The 16911-nt window shown below is 33.9% G+C and overlaps 3 protein-coding genes and 1 pseudogene across 8 annotated transcripts in view; all 4 read left to right on the top strand.

Annotated features, from left to right (window-relative positions):
- The window catches only part of LOC106785090 (tubulin polyglutamylase TTLL4-like), a 74462-nt gene extending 63642 nt beyond the window's left edge, over nucleotides 1-10820 (top strand). For 4 of the 6 annotated variants that reach the window (XM_014745248.1, XM_014745249.1, XM_014745250.1 and 1 more), the window contains exons 2-3: nucleotides 8069-8135; nucleotides 8797-10820. In XM_014745248.1, coding sequence (XP_014600734.1) covers nucleotides 8811-10532 — 1722 coding nt within the window. In that variant the 5' untranslated portion in view covers nucleotides 8069-8135; nucleotides 8797-8810 and the 3' untranslated portion in view covers nucleotides 10533-10820. Of the gene's footprint in view, nucleotides 1-7612; nucleotides 8136-8796 lie in introns of those variants that run through there. The other 2 variants (XM_014745247.1, XM_014745246.1) reach the window with 2 other exon arrangements.
- LOC106785094 (enhancer of split mbeta protein-like) lies at nucleotides 4600-6321 on the top strand. The gene has a single exon (XM_014745256.1). It carries the CDS (start codon nucleotides 4916-4918, stop codon nucleotides 5591-5593), a length of 678 nt encoding a protein of 225 aa, XP_014600742.1. The 5' UTR covers nucleotides 4600-4915; the 3' UTR covers nucleotides 5594-6321.
- Nucleotides 10821-11104: 284 nt separating the features above from the next.
- Nucleotides 11105-13096, top strand: LOC106785064 (tubulin polyglutamylase TTLL4-like). The gene has a single exon (XM_014745205.1). It carries the CDS (start codon nucleotides 11288-11290, stop codon nucleotides 13094-13096), a length of 1809 nt encoding a protein of 602 aa, XP_014600691.1. The 5' UTR covers nucleotides 11105-11287.
- A 345-nt stretch (nucleotides 13097-13441) lies between these two features.
- On the top strand, nucleotides 13442-15225 carry LOC106785063 (annotated as a pseudogene).
- Nucleotides 15226-16911: the final 1686 nt, after the last annotated feature.

The raw sequence follows: 16911 nt of genomic DNA, 5'->3' as shown, positions 1-16911 counted from the left end.
AAAAAAAAAAAAAAGAAGAAGTAGTTTCAAATCAACTGGGGTGCGAAAATAAAACGGGTAACTTATGCGGAAGTCAAAATCGAATTAGGAAGAAGAAGAAAAAGAAGAAAAAAAAACACACACACACATAAAAAGAATAAGTAAAAAGAGAAAGAATAATAATAAGAATAATAATAATAAGAAGATGAAGAATAAGAAAAGGGCACTTGGTTGGTAGGGTGTCTGTAGAGTGTCGGTAGTAGGGTGTCGGTAGGGTGTTGGTAGGGTGTCAATAGGGGTAGTGGCGAGATGTGGCCAACAATATGGCCCGTGCTCGGTACAATAGCTCTCGCATTATGGTTGCAACACGGCAACACGGGAGGAGATGGGACGAACGCACGCTAAGATTACATTACACAACACAACACAAGAGAAAAGAAGAAGAAGAAGAAGAAGAAGAAGTAGAAGAAGAAGAAGAGAAGAACCCGGTTGGTTCTTTCCTTCGACAAAGCGGACTCACGGTTCGACGAACAATATACTACGAGAGTGAGAGAGAGAGAGAGAGAGAGAGAAAGAGAATAAAGCGACCACGTGCTAGCACCCTACCCCCTTCTTCTTCTTCCTCTTCTCCACCTTTTTCGAAGGTAAACGGAGAAAGAAAGAAAGAAAAAGAAGAAGAAGAAGGGAAACGGCTTCCAGTTTCTCTGAGAATATTCCCACGTTCTCGTTCGTAGCACGAGCCAAGGAGAGAGAGAGCAAAAGAGAGAGAGAGAGAGAGAGAGAGAGAGAGAGAGAGAGAGAAAGCACCTTATATACATGCTTGGAATTTTGATGTCTGCCAACCTTTCAAATATTGAACTTAAATGGTACTTAAAAAAAAAAGAAATGAGGATTTAAATATTAATACGGAAGGAAAAGAGTATTTAATCTGATTAACCAAAACACAGAGTCGAAAGGAATACGCGGTATAATTTTCAAAAGATTACTTTTCCTCCTTCTCTCTCTCTCTCTCTCTCTCTCTCTCTCTCTCTCTCTTTATTCGTCTCGTAATATTCCTTTCAATTTTTAATTACGTTTCGAGGGATATGTAATCGTTTCCTTCGAGCAAAACACAGAAATTGATTTGGATTGACATTAATGAGACTAAAAGGCACGTATAATACGCACACGTACGTATTAAGTATATGCTTGTATTCGTTATACGTAATATTTTCCTCATCCTTCTCTTTCTCTTCCTCTTCCTCCTCCTCCCTCACGTCCCTTATTTCTTTCTTTGGTAATATAACGAAGAGAGTTGTTACTTGATCGAAAATACTCGATCGTATTAACGAAATGCAATATAATGATCGTTTATGACTGACACACGAATATCGTTTAATTCATATATATATATATGTGTGTGTATATATATACTCTCTATCTCTCTCTCTTTGACGGAAATCGTAGCTTTCGATCAAGAAGGCACACACCGATTGGGATATAACGAGTTGTTAACGCTGGTAATAATATGTAGCTGGTGTCCCACCGTGTGTTGCACCGGTAGCATGCACCGTGTCTGCATGCCCGCGCGGATAAACCTCGTTTTGTTGCATCCAATGGCGTGTGCGCGAGTGCAACAGAACCAGAGATCAACGGGAAAAGAGTATATGTGTAATATGTGTGTATGTGTGTGTATGAGAGAGAGAAGAGTATCGTGCGTGTGCAAGCATCCGGCTCGGATGACCAATCAGTGTAATTATTCTGCTGCTCTCTGCTAACACACACACATACACGCACACACGCACGCACGCATATACATACTATTGCATTTATATTCTCTCCTACGTAGATACCCATTTTCATGTATAATATATATATGTGTGTGTATATTTGCATGTTTTATACAATTTGGTTATATTTCAAACAACGAGGAGGATTCTTCGTTTGTTTAAACATCGAGAGAAAAAATGACATATATATATATATAATAATGTTGCTTATTATTGGAACACAGTAATAAAAAATCGATTGTGTTAAATGCATTCTTACTAAGCGATTAACAACTCATATAAAATCACGTTTTATAAATTTTTGTTATTTTGTACATTGTATTGTGTTGAAAATTGTTTTTTTTTTTTATTTCTTTTTTTTGTCGGTATAATATTGTATAGTTATAATTTTCTTTCGATAGATATAAATGAATGAAAATTCGTCAAAGTTTCGTTAACTTATTTCGATGGGAAAAAATCACAAACTGACAATTCTAAACTAATATCCGATATACACCTAACACACGTATATTAATTCGTCACGTTATTTCCTTTTGAAAAAATTCCAAGAAATAATTTGATCTCTTTTCTTAACCCTCCCCTCTCCCCCCTACCCCGTGGATAGAAGACAAAATCTTGTATTCTTGCTGACGAGTATCGAACTAAATCCCTCCCCTATACCTGAAACGAATAAAGAAAAACTATCAATAGTAAAAGATATTTATTACCCTTAATCCTATATTACAATAGTTGCCCTATTTCAAAGTTATTTATTTATTTTTAACAAACATTTCTCTTTTTGTCATTTCGAGAGATTTGCACCTGTGCTGACAATAATAACAGATCTACACCCAGGTGACAAGAAAAAAAAAAAAACTAAAGAGGAAAAAGTAAGAATCCGGAATCACACTGAAAAATTTAACAAACGATTATAACTTTCGATAGTAAATTAAACATCCAATTGAATTAAAAACAAAAATTATCTTACTTTACACTTTTAGAAAAGCAAATAAATATAATTTTCGCCAATAATATATTCGAATGTATAAGGCACAAAAAAAAAAAAGAAACCAAATTATCCGCTAGTTGATATCTCTCTCGCAAATTGAAACTATTTTTGTATAGAAGTAAAAAATATTACTAAAACAAGGGATGATAAAATAAGAAAATGTTACGACTCGTGCGTCTGTTTTAGGCCTGGAAGGTCATAAATATCATGAGCGTAGTCTATTCAGAGGCCCTCGTTTAGAGTATCACCTTCTAAAAGGACTAAACACCTTGTTAAGTCCCGTAAGCAAAACCTGTCTCTACTACCTTCAAGAAAATATATAGAAAGAAAAATAAATAAAGATAAAAAGAAAAAGAAAAAGAGAATAGGGGTTAAGGAAAGGGTTGGGGAGGTGGTAGGAGAAGGAATGGACTGGACTGGAGTGGAGTGGAGTGGAGTGGAGGGGGGGTCATTAAGATCCTACGTTTAATTCGAAAAATCGACCTACGAACGCGACTCGATCCCAACGCAGGAAACCGGTTGTCATGCGATCACGAAGAGATGGGAGAGATACGTCCGGTCTAATGCGACGACGGTAGTAACGTTGCTTCTGCATCTCGAAATAATCCGAGCAATGCAGAACAGAACAGAACAGAACAGAAACAGAAACAGTATCACGCCAATTCGTTAAGCAAATACGGATAAAATACGTCAAACGTTATTTCTCAACCTTGAGTGTTCCTTCTATTTTTTCCCCTTGGAAGAAAAAAAAACAAAAGGTTCGTTTCATTTATAAATAATATGAGTATAGATTTATAAATGTGTACATTATAATGAATTATAATACTCAAACATTCCGATTATACAGCTTATAATTAATATATATATATATACGCGACAGGTTTTGAATAAAAAAAATTGAGGAAGAGGAAAGGGGATGTTGAACGTATCTGACACGTGACAAATAGGATGAAATGATAAATTGGAAGAAAAAATATATTATGAACGTGAAAAATAAGAGAATACGTTTTCGAAAGTTTACGTAATACTTAAATATCTATCGAAAATTACGAATGAACGAACGAACTAACGCGGTTATATATATACGTGTATAAATATATAACCTATATATATATATATATGTTAATGTAAAAGGAAGAGGGAAGAGGAGAACGAGAAGAAGTAGAAGTAGAAGTAGGAGGTGGTGGAGGAGGGGAGGAAGGGAGAGTCACGAGAGAGGCACGAGTATCGTCGCGCGTCGTGGCGTGTGCTAGACGGCTCTTTTCTTTCTTTCTTTCTTATTTATTTTTTTCCTCTTATTTCTTTTTTCGTTCTCTTGTCCCGTGTCTCACCCACCAACCAACACACACAGCTATACACAAACAGTGTAACATGTAAGAGATACGACACGAGTTATGCATGCAGGTGTGCATGTGTAGTACATATATATATATATATATATATATGCATGCATGCTTGCGTGTTGGATAAAAAGTCCTGTTCTCTGGTGAGGTTCCCGCTTGCGGGGTCCTACTACTACTACTATACCACCTCCCCTCTATCGATTCAATGTTTGGGTCTTGCCGAGGTTCTCTTGTGGCCTTAGACTCTTTCTTTGGCCTTAGGCTGGCGGCCTTAGGCTGCCAGGAGCCACAGGCAAGCAAGCAAGCAACCAACCAACCAAGCAACCAAGCAAGCAAGCAAGCAGGCAGGCTCCTGGTCTGTGGGAACGCATCGGCCCGCAAGCTTCCCACGATACGTTCCTCCGGCTGCCGGCCGGCCGGCAGGCAGCCCGTACCGCGCGTAAAGGAAAAACCTAGTGGTGGGGGAAATTGGAGAGGGCACGTGACGTGCCGGGCCCAGCCATCAAACAAGTGGTGGGGGATGAACCTACAAATACGGCATACACGCGCTCCTACCAACTCAGAACCGTCATAAACACCGACGCGTTTGTATCATATCGTATCGCCATATTTTTAAAGGCATAAACGAAAGAATAATATAATCACGATACATTGTTTTTTTTTTAATATATCTTACACGTAACAGTGTTATCACACGCGTCAAATTTTTATACTGTATATTATATATGGTATAAAAAGAGAGAAAGAGAGAAAGAAAGAGATAAAGGAGGAGAAGAAGAAGAGAGAGAAAGTGTTAATTGGACGATATAAAACGAGTGTTGAGATAAAATCAAATCATGGCACCGCATACGAGTTATGCACCTATCACCAGTATGGAATACGAAGAACCGGTATCGAGGACCTATCAATATAGAAAAATTACAAAACCGTTGCTTGAGAGGAAAAGAAGAGCCCGTATTAATCGGTGCTTGGACGAATTGAAAGATCTCATGGTTGCTGTACATCAATCCGAAGGTGAAAACGTCGCGAAATTCGAAAAAGCTGATATACTTGAAATGACAGTTCATCATTTGCAAACGTTAAGGGCAGCACATAGGCTAACTTTAACGCCAGAGAACAGTTACGCCGACAGATTCAGAGATGGTTTCACGCAGTGCGCGCAAGAAGTTTCTAAATTCCTCTCAAGTCCGGTCGCAGCCACGGTTCATCCGAATGTTGGTGCTCAGCTCATGAGGCACCTCGGTGGATGTCTTAGAAGATTGGAAGGTTCTCCTACATCGAACAATTCTAATTCCATTTCGTCGTCTAATTCTACCTCACCGGTTCCAAGTACAAGCAAGGGTTATAACGAACCTATTTCATCCCCTGCTACTACTACTACAACGACAACGTCAACTATGATGACTGTTTGTGTACCACAAAATATCTATACACCACCTCACAGTCCTATAAGCGTTGTCAGTTCTTCTGGGGAATCGATGGACTCGTCTGGTGCTATCTGGAGACCTTGGTAAAGATCATCGATCTTCGGGATCATCGATTGTTATTATTGGTCCCTGATTATAATACGACTACGGGATTCTAGTGGATTCTTCGTGTGTTATTCGGGACGAGTAATTCGTTTCCGAATAATTCAGCAGCAATAAATCAACTTTCCTCCTTTCTCGATGAACGATAATAATTATTATAACGAAAAGGGAGGAAAACGACGAATCATCGTCTTCCAAATATTATTATTATTATTATTATATTATTATTATTATTATTATAATTATTGTAACGAACGTATAATTGTAAATACTCTTGGACATCGTTTCTGTCCAATTTATTTCTGTTTCATTTTTTTTTATTTTTTACTTCTTTAAATCATGATCTAATAGTTGCTTTTTCTTCTACATAGTGAATAGGTGATAAAAGCTTTAAAAAGATGTCTGTGATAGGGATCCATTTTGTACCTGAAATAATAACTATTTTTTGCTCGCAAAGTATATCGATTATTATATAATTATGTTAACTTGTTATGTTTAAGATATATCTTTCCTTTTTTTTTTTTTTAATTTTTTTTTGTTACCCCCCGCCCCGCCCCCTTCTTACTAGACATTAAATATTTTTCGGTATATCTTTGTTAAATACCGCGAAACATTTTATTGTGAGATTATTATAATAAAAGATATTGTTCGAGCATATTAATTAACAATTATTTCTTTTTTTCTATTTCACCTAACCAATCCCCGAACCTTTTCCTAAACATTTACCAACGATTATAGAAATAAATCACAACGTAATTATGATATTATAATTTTTTTCTCTATGTTTAAATAATTATTAGTTGTTAATCAAAATTATAAAGGAAACAAAACATATTCGTATTTTTTTTTTTTAAAACAATACTAACGTTCAAAGATAATACAATTGTCAAGATAAACGTTTATATGTTACGAGATATTAATTAAAAATTTTTAAACGATCTTGAAAAACAATAAATCATATCTAACAATTATCAAGTGAAAATTTTATATATATTTTTCTTCTCTTTTTTTTTTTTTTTTTCAAATTATTAAACTACAAGGACTTTTTTACAAAATATGTCGATACTTTTTTTGCACAAGTAATCTTGGAGAATTTGATCAACAATCTTTCAATACAATATTCGGCTATCCTCTTTTCCCTCGATACATTTAATTCGAATAAAAGATGATATTTTTAAACCGAAAAGATTCATCGTAATAATGGAAACACACGATGTATGTATTTGTTCGATTTTCTCACATCAGTTGTATCATATATATATATATGTCCTTGTAATTAACGTGATTGTACTTATATCTAATGTAAGCTATTTAAAATGCCAGTTGTTCTCTTTCAAATACAAAAAAACATTTGTTTGATCGAACACGTTTCGACACATTATTTTGTTAACTGTTCAACTAAATGAACTATACTTACACGAGTTCTTTTAACGTACCGTTTAAAAAAAAAAAAAGAAAAAAAGAACCCGTTATTTCTTTACTTTTTTTTCTTTTTTTTTTAATCTCAAGTCAAGATTTTGCGAATATCTATAAAAATATGTACAAAAAAAGAAACAGTTACGCGAATAGTTCTTTTCTAATGTAAATGAGATTTCGATTAGGTATCTATAGTAATGGAAGTTTAATTGCTTCACAGATCACTTCTTTCAATATTTAAGTCAAAATGCAAACTGACAACATTTAACTATAGATATATAACACAGACTTCAAATATCGTTTTAACATTTATATTCGATAAATTATTAATCATTCATCGGTTTTCATGCATATATATATATATACACTTTACAATTATTTCATTTTAATATATTATAATATACAATATATTTATATGAGAATTTTGTTAACATAAAAATAATAAAATTAATTATTTATTATAATCCTACTATATATATTAATCGTTTGATCAAAGCATTCGTAATTGAATTGACAAATTTTGAGCCTAATTGTAAAATAAATAACACCAAAATTTATCTCTTTTTCTTTTTTTTTTTTTTTCAATCAAAAATTTTCTTCTTCCTAGTTGAAAACTTATAAAATTTACCTTATACGTAACTGCATTCATATTATTAAATATAATTGTTTATATTGATATTAAATCTTTTTTATCGTATGTGCGTAAAACGCCATCGACGTCGTATCATAGACGTTATACAATCATTCACGTGCGAGAATGATTGTATTAGCAATTAAATAAAAAACGACGTCACATTTGATGACCGCATCGTCGATCATATATTTACGTGAGCATCGACTCGTAACGCGTAATCATCTTTAATGCAAATATTGTCACTTAATAATTATAATAATACTTGTTTTACGCGTGTACTTTATGATTTATATAGAATTATCTTTCCTTCCTTTTTTTTGCTTTATTTTTCCTTCCCTCTCTTTGTTTTTTATTGTTGTTTATCTTATTCTATTGATTTGAAACATCTCGTTTGTTATATTCTGTTGCAGTTATTCCTCCTCCTCCTGCCAACGTCAAAACGCAATGTTCACTGCCAATCATTCTTAGGTACGACAGGTGAGAGTAATATCATTTATATTTTCTATGTTAATTAAATTCATAAAATATAATTCATATTTTTCGTAAATAATTGAAAGAGAGATTTTCGCAAAGATCCCATCAAAAACGATTTACTTTTATTTATTTCTCGTCAATATTTTTCAACATTTTTAATAATTAATATACTCGTAACAGATGGTTGCGCGTGTCCGCGAATACATATTAATAATATTTTATTATAAATCTTGATCACTTTTATTTAAATACCTTGACAATATTTTTTTTTTAATTACCGATGTAACACTGACATATTATATTATATATATATATGTATGTATATATTACGAAAACTGACTAAAAATGTTGAGAAACATACGGACCGAATGAATTTAATTATAATCATCCTTACATGTGACTTTACAATATTATCATTTATTAACGTACATTCGATAAATATTTATAATCTTAATTAAATATAAAAAAAAAACACACATATTTATTCTGAAAAAAGATTGTACCTACTTATCAATTATCGACGCGAACGATCGATAAATTTCGTTCGTGAAGACTATGATTTAATATAAAAATAATGTATCGAATAAAATTCAAGAATTATTAATGAAAAAGAATGTTTTGTAAATGTGTGTACTTTTTTGTAATTGTTTAATTCTTTTTACAGATTTTTTTTTAGAGATGGACGTGATCGGTTATAATCATCATCACGAGATCTCGAGTATAGTAAACGACATAGACGGGGGTGATCTCGAAGAGTGTAGTCAATACGACGAAGAGAGCGAAGAAATCGAACCTTATTTAGATATCGATCGGAATTTGTTGACTCTCGAAGAGTTAAACGACGATGAGGATGATAAAAAGTACAAGTTTCCCTTCAGGAGAAGCCTTTTTGACAACGTACCACCATACATAGCGTTTGAATCGTTTGACGGTAAGGGTCTGCCGATACCCTACGAAGTTAGGAAACACCTGAAATGGCAATTAAGTACTATAACACCGTTCATCGTACGCCGTACTCTCGTAAATTCCGGTTTTCGGCTGATGAAGAAGTCCCGCGACTGGTCCGGTACTTGGGGCAAATACATGAAGTCAGTTTCTTACAAGAACTTGAAAGAGTATCAAAAGGTCAATCACTTTCCTGGTACCTTCCAAGTTGGTAGGAAGGATCGTTTGTGGCGTAACGTCAGTAGGATGATGGTTAAACACGGTAAACGTGAATTCGGTTTCGTACCAAGAACTTATTTGTTGCCGCAAGACTTGCGTTGTTTTCGTCAAGTATGGGAAAAATCGTCGGGTAATAAGGAAAAATGGATAATAAAACCACCTGCGTCGGCTAGGGGAAGAGGAATTCGCGTGGTACATCGTTGGGCTCAAATACCAAAGAAACATCCAGTAGTCGTCCAACAATATTTGTCCAAACCTAAATTGATAGGCGGTGCTAAATTCGATTTACGTTTATACGTATTGGTAACGAGTTTTAATCCACTCAAGATTTATCTATACCCGGACGGATTGGTACGATTTGCTTCGGTTAAATACGTCGATGATATTAATTATCTAAGCGATCGTTTTATGCACTTAACGAATTACAGTATTAACAAGAGCAACTCGACATATACGAGCAACGATAGGGCCGATTCCTGTACCGGACACAAGTGGACCTTGAGAACGTTATGGTCTTATTTCGAGAGAGAACACATTAACGTTTCGAAAATATGGTCGAGCATGAAGGACATCGTTATTAAAACTATGATATCGGGCGAATCGTCGATCAATGCACTCAGCCGACCTAACATACAATCTAGATATTGTTGTTACGAATTATTCGGAGTCGATATAATTTTAGACGAAAATTTAAAACCATGGTTGCTCGAGGTCAACATATCACCGTCGTTGCAATCCTCTTCGTTGCTGGACAATGCAGTTAAAGGTCCCTTAATAAAAAATGTCTTCAATATAGTTGGTTTTCAGCTACCACGTACCGTACCTGCTGATGACCTAGACAAAATATCACAAAAATATCAAATAGATCCGGTTTGTATAGATCTAAGACTTCACAGGACTACATTGAGTTATCAGGAAAGACACAAACAATCTTTGTACGCTAATTTACGGGATCGCGAGGATTACATCGATGAAATTATCGAGGATTTAACGCCAGACGATGTTCGCCATTTAATAGCATACGAGGACGAATTAACGCAATTAGATCAATTCGAAAAAATCTTCCCAACTAATAACAGCCACGAGTACATGCAATTCTTTGACGTACCAAGATATTACAATATGCTTCTCGATGCATGGGAATTTGCCTACTCCGATAATCGAGAAAAGGGGATCTCAAGATTGCAAAAACTCTGTCAAGCCAATTATCATCTCGAGCAACAAGTTGTTTATTAAATTTTTAGATACTTTTTTCATATTATTGGAATCGCGTGTACAAATTTCAATCTGAATTATGAAACCTTTTGATTTTTTGTTTTTTTTTCTAATCGATTATATAAAACGTCCTTTATAATATATATAGCGTATTCGCGTATCATTATTATTGTGTTCCATCGATTGATTTTGCTTAAACGTAAGAATAAGCAATTCTAATAACGTGCCTTTGTAAAATTAACGATTACGCTAACAAAAATGATTGTAGACACAATTTGGAAATTTAATAAAAATGTTTTATTTTGTCCCTCTTTTTTTTCTTTCTTTCTTTCTTTATTCCATGAAACAACGTTTCCAATTACTTTTTTAAAGCATATAATGTATATAAAAAAGACAAAAACAAACAAAAACTCCTCGACGAGAAGAATAAATTTGCAAGTATTTTTTAGATTCCATTCTATTGGTTCCTAGATTAAGGTACGTATACAATCTAACGAATATCCAATCAACAAAATTCTACATTTCCATAGACCTGAACACATAAACGATTATATTCATTCTGTTCTATAAAATTAACTTAATCATTAACGGCAACCCATTACAAAAATAATGTTTCGTCGCGTCATACAAAATTTTCCGTAAGAGAAAAAAGATTAAAAAAAGAAAAAAAAGGGAATAAGAAATGAACGATGTAAGTACAAAAGCGTATTTTTAAAAAAAGAAAAAAAAACGCACACACACAAAAGGGTAAGAAAACATCGAGGAAGAAGTTTATTATGAGGATACGTAAGAAGAAGAAGAAGAAGGACGTCTCGACGGGTACCAGCCACGGCAAATTATGGTGGAATGACGAGTTCGAAAACGACGAAGGGTTCGAATACGATGAGGTAACCGAAAGGCTTTTAACGTTGACGATGACCAGGAGGATACATACAACTCGAACTAAGTTGCTGACCATCGATGGTGATCGTCGTTCCATCGAGACCGATCAGGTTGACAAGAAAAAGTCGAAACTACCGATGCGAGATAGCCTCTTTGCTAACGTACCACCGTACATCATCTTCCACTTGTACGACAAGAACGGTGCGTCATTACCTGAAGAAATTACGAGACACCTGCTATGGTGGCATACCAAGAACTTCTCGCCGCGAATGATACGTTTGACGGTTCTCAAATCGGGATTTACCATGACCGATAAGTCGATGGCCGATTGGTCTGGTACTTGGTGCAACAACTTAACTTATTTACGTACAGCTAATAAACTTAAAAGATATCAAAAGATCAATCATTTTACAAATTGTCGAGAATTAACTAATAAGATTAATTTGTGGAATAATTTTAATAGGATGGCCAAGAAATATGGTAAAAAATCTTACGATTATATGCCACAATCTTATATATTACCTAAAGATAATAACAAACTTAAAAGATTTATGGATAGGAAAAGTGCTTGTACTACGTGGATCCTAAAACCAGGAGATTGTTGTGCCGGTCACGGTATTCGTTTGGTTTCCCGTTATTACGAGATACCGAAAAGATCTTCCTACCTGGCTCAACGTTACCTTTGCAATCCTAGCTTGATAGACGGTTACAAGTACGATTTACGTTTGTACGTACTCTTAACGTCCATTGATCCTCTTCGAATGTTCCTTTACACCGAAGGTCTGGTTAGGGTTGCCACCGTTAAATATCAGAATAAAATCGATAATCTTTACGATCGTTTCATGCACCTTACCAATACCTCGATCAACAAACTTAATCCTACATTTCGTGGAAATGACGATCCTAATAAACAACAGGGTAACATTTGGTCATTGACCGCTTTATGGGATTATCTTCGTTTGAAAGAACGAGCCGATATTAATCTAATTTGGGAGAAGATTAAATGTATCGTTATTAAAAGTATTATTTCAGCTGAACATTCTTTAATAACCGGTACGAAAAAATTTAATAATCTATCTAATTATAATAATTGTCAACTGTTCGGTTTTGATATATTACTCGATGTACATTTGGAACCATGGTTGTTGGAAATAAACGATTGTCCCTCGATGGAAACTGAAACAACATTGTGCGGGATTGTTAAAGGACAACTTGTTTGTGATTTTTTAAATCTTATTGGTTTTCACGTGCCGGATATTTTAACGGCTAACGATTTGAACAATATCAAAGATATTTCCAATGAAACTTTATCATGTTACAATCGTTATATTTACGATAACGCATTGTCCGATATTGGGAAAACGAAAAAACATTTGTTCGAAGATGACAATAACGATCGTTCTAACTATTTAAACGTAATTTTAAAAATGCTCACGCCCGACGACGTGAAAGTATTGATAAGACACGAAGATGAACTCTCGCAGACCGGCAAATTCGAAAAAATTTTCCCCACGTGTAACACGTACGAGTACTTCAAGTACTTCGACAACGTAAGCTACTACAACATGCTTCTTGATGCGTGGGAACACACGTACGGTAATGATAGGCTTCAAGGTATCGACAGGTTGAGAAAATTGTGCGAGAAGAAATATCACTTGATCCAAGGCTCGTTAAAAAATATTCAAGAATTAATGAATACTTGATTACTATCTAAACCGGTCGTTTACATTTTTCATATATTTTTATTATCACAACACGGTATATTATGGTCAATACTTTATATTATTATACTCGATATATTATGCGACATTTTCAACGCACACCTAATCGATAATCTGCAGAAACAACAACAAAACCTGTCAACAATTTTAGGTTAAATTTATCGTTAAATTGAAAAATGTGTACGAATTACAAAATATATTGTATTATTTACTAAATTAATAATTATCTATTATTATCGTTCGCGCGTGAATAATAAAAATGTTTTAAAGAAAAGATAAAAAGATCTTTAAGGAAAGGGGAAAACAGAAAAATAACTATCAAAAATTATGAACGTTTCAACGAACACGACAAACGGAAGGTTAACATCGTTTCCTTACGAGTATAACGAACAGAACGAGGAAGATTTGTACGAATTGATAACGGAATATCTATTATTATCATCTTCATCGTTAAAAAATAATAAAACATCGATTACTAATAGGATAGATTTGAAAAATGAATTGCCACTTCGTGACAGTTTATTTCCACACGTAGCACCGTACATTGAATTTCAATCGCACGACGGGAAAGCCCGATACTTTCCCCAGGAAATTCAAGGACGTTTGCAATGGGATTTGACATCGACGACGCCAATTATCGTAAGAAGAATCGTTAGAAATACGGGATTTAAATTGTCAACGGGTTGCGTTAATTGGTGCGGCACATGGAACGAAATAATGTACACTTATAGTTTTTCCAATTTAAAAAATTACCAAAAGGTCAATCATTTTCCTGGATCATACGAGATCGGTCACAAGGATCGTTTGTGTAGAAATTTTGGCAGATTGATATTAATTCACGGCAAAAAGAGATTCGATTTTGTACCGAATACTTATATATTACCCAACGATTTAGAATCTTTATTAAAAATTTGGGAAAAAACTAAGGATACGAATAAAAAATGGATAATAAAACCGGCGGCATCGTCACGGGGTCGTGGTATCAAAGTTATCAGTAATAAAACACAAATACCTAAAACACGAAATTGCATGATAATACAACGTTACTTGTCTAAACCTAAATTGATAAACGGTAATAAATTCGATCTGAGATTATACGTACTTGTTACGAGTATCGATCCATTGAGAATATATTTTTACGAAAATGGTTTGGTCAGATTCGCTAGTAACAAATACAAAGACAGTTTGTCGACATTGAACGATCGTTTTATGCATCTTACCAATTATAGTATCAACAAATATTCATCGGATTACAGAAAAAACGACAACGTGGATTCTTGCAAGGGTCACAAATGGTCTGTCAAATGTCTTTGGAATCATTTGGAAAAACAAGCAATTAATACGACAAATATCATCGAAAGGATACACGATATGATCGTTAAGACAATAGTTTCCGCGGAAACATGCGTTAATAATTTTTCTCGTGTTTATGCTAATTCTTGGTACAATTGTTACGAACTTTTCGGTATCGACGTTTTACTCGACGAAAATTTGAAACCATGGTTATTGGAAGTTAACGCTTGTCCTAGTTTACAAATTTCCTCGTTGTTGGACGAACAAATTAAAAGTTCACTCGTTAGGGATACATTGAATTTAGTTTGTTATCAAATACCATTAGAATTATCCAACGATTCAGTGCGTCGCGTTACATCGAAAAACGTGCAACCAACGATTTGTCACGATTTTCGATTATACGAGAAAACATTGACGAACGCTGAAAAATATAAACAATTACGATTTTTATCTAAGAAAAAATTGCGAAGTCATTATTTGAAAGATATATTGAATGAATTAACGTCGGACGATGTAAGACGATTGATACAATACGAAGACGAATTAAATCGATTAGGTTCTTATAGAAAAATCTTTCCAACTAAATATACTCACAAATATTTTCAATATTTCACTTACTTGAGTTATTACAATCGATTGTTCGACGCATGGGAGACAGCTTACGGTTGGAAAAGGAACGAGGCTGTTCACAGATTGCGTGAATTGTGTAATAAGAAATATCATTTGAAACGTCACGATGATTAACGTCGTCATTCTAATTCTAATTTTCTTGTCTAGTGTTAACGAAATCTTCGTAAATTCGTAAATGTTTCGGAATAAAAACGTTCTAAAAAAAAAAAAAAAAAAAAAAAAAATTAACAAAAATTCATCTAAACACGCCACCTTAATCTTCGTGAAGCAAATAATGAGTTTCATGTCTGTAACAGTCAAACCCTCGGTTTAATAAATCTGTACTGACAATTTAATGTCTCTATTGTGACCGCGACGGTCGACTCAGTACTGGCAACTGAACTTGATTAAGTTAATACGAAAGGGGACCAGATTTCTTCGCTTCCGCCCTTTAAATTCAATTACTAACCAGTTCTACACTAGTTAAAACATCATATATCAGTTTTATACAGAGGAAGTACGGATTCGATGGGATTCGTTTATATATATATCTTCATCGTCCCTTAAAAGTCACCGACTTTCGGTTTTTTTGTTTGTTTTTCTTTTTTTTTTCTTTTTTTCCTTTAATTATACGTACCTATATATGAAATTTTGTTTCAATTTTAAATCTAATTGTAATATATATTTTTTTATTATAAATAAATTATAGATATATATTATTGCAATTTTAATAATTGTTTAACGAAGTATCTGAAATGGTCAACGTTGTATAAATATAAATATATATAAAAACGTTATTTGATATATTTTATATTTAATAGAAAAAAAAAAAAGAAAAAATATACGAAATGAGCTAAAATGTTACGACGATGTTTTTGTTGTTTTGTTATATCAACAAAAACTTAACTCAACCCATTTACGTATTATGCGAAAGAAAAATTCTGAACAAACAAAGAAAAGGTAAAATGAAATAAACTAAACTAACTAATATTCTAAACCATGATCTTCAATTTATCAAACCGTGACGCGTACAAGAAGACAAATATGAAAATCTCAATCTTTGATTCTCCTTTCGACAACCACTCCTCATTACTTTCTTTCTTCACCCAATACGTATAAATTCTATCACATACACAAACACACATACACACACACACATATAAAATTACAATTAAAATTTGATTTCCTTCAATAATTCGTTAACAATAATCGTTATAAAATTTATTTAATTGTTGTTATAGACAATTAGATATTAAAAACAAAATCAAAAACAAAAATCTATATCAATAATAAAAAAAAAAAAAAAGATATTAAATATTTTAATGGCAAAAATTAAAAAAAAAAAAAAAAACACACACACACACACACACAAAGTTATAATCTCGTGCATCGTGTCATGGGTAACACAAAACGTCGTGCGAGATCATACGTTTCTTTGTAACCATGACTTATATACGAGAAGCAAATGATCGTTCCGAAGACAATGGGACTCCGCACCAGTGCCGCGACGGTCAATGAATTGATATCGTTATTGTAACAACATAATAGACATATTTTCTTATTGAGATTGCAGTAACGTCGTACGTATGCGTGCTGCTACGTAAGTACGTGCCGAGCCGGCATCGTCTTTATGAATGTACTCATTCATACGCGAAGACCTCACGAGTGTGTGGTGTTGCGTAACAAACACGTAGCCTTCTACGTGTGTAAGGCTAAGGACCTCTTCTTCTTGACCGAGAGAGAAAGAAAGAAAGAGAGAGAAAGAGAGAGAGAGAGAGAGAGAGAGAAAGAGAGAGAGAGAAGTGGTACAGGGTAAAGAAATGACTTGCACTCTTGTAAGAAAGAAATGACTTTTAAAAACAATGGATATTATATATTCTTTAAACCCCTTTAAA

Source organism: Polistes canadensis, unplaced genomic scaffold, assembly GCF_001313835.1.
Source record: "Polistes canadensis isolate GaletaPanama2010 unplaced genomic scaffold, ASM131383v1 scaffold_45, whole genome shotgun sequence".
Classification (NCBI taxonomy): domain Eukaryota; kingdom Metazoa; phylum Arthropoda; class Insecta; order Hymenoptera; family Vespidae; genus Polistes; species Polistes canadensis.
This window is presented reverse-complemented; position numbering and strand designations above follow the sequence as displayed.

Bases quoted from the DNA above. Each gene is read 5' to 3' on its own strand.
- LOC106785094 (XM_014745256.1), top strand. From the start codon at position 4,916: ATGGCACCGCATACGAGTTATGCACCTATCACCAGTATGGAATACGAA.
- LOC106785064 (XM_014745205.1), top strand. From the start codon at position 11,288: ATGAGGATACGTAAGAAGAAGAAGAAGAAGGACGTCTCGACGGGTACC.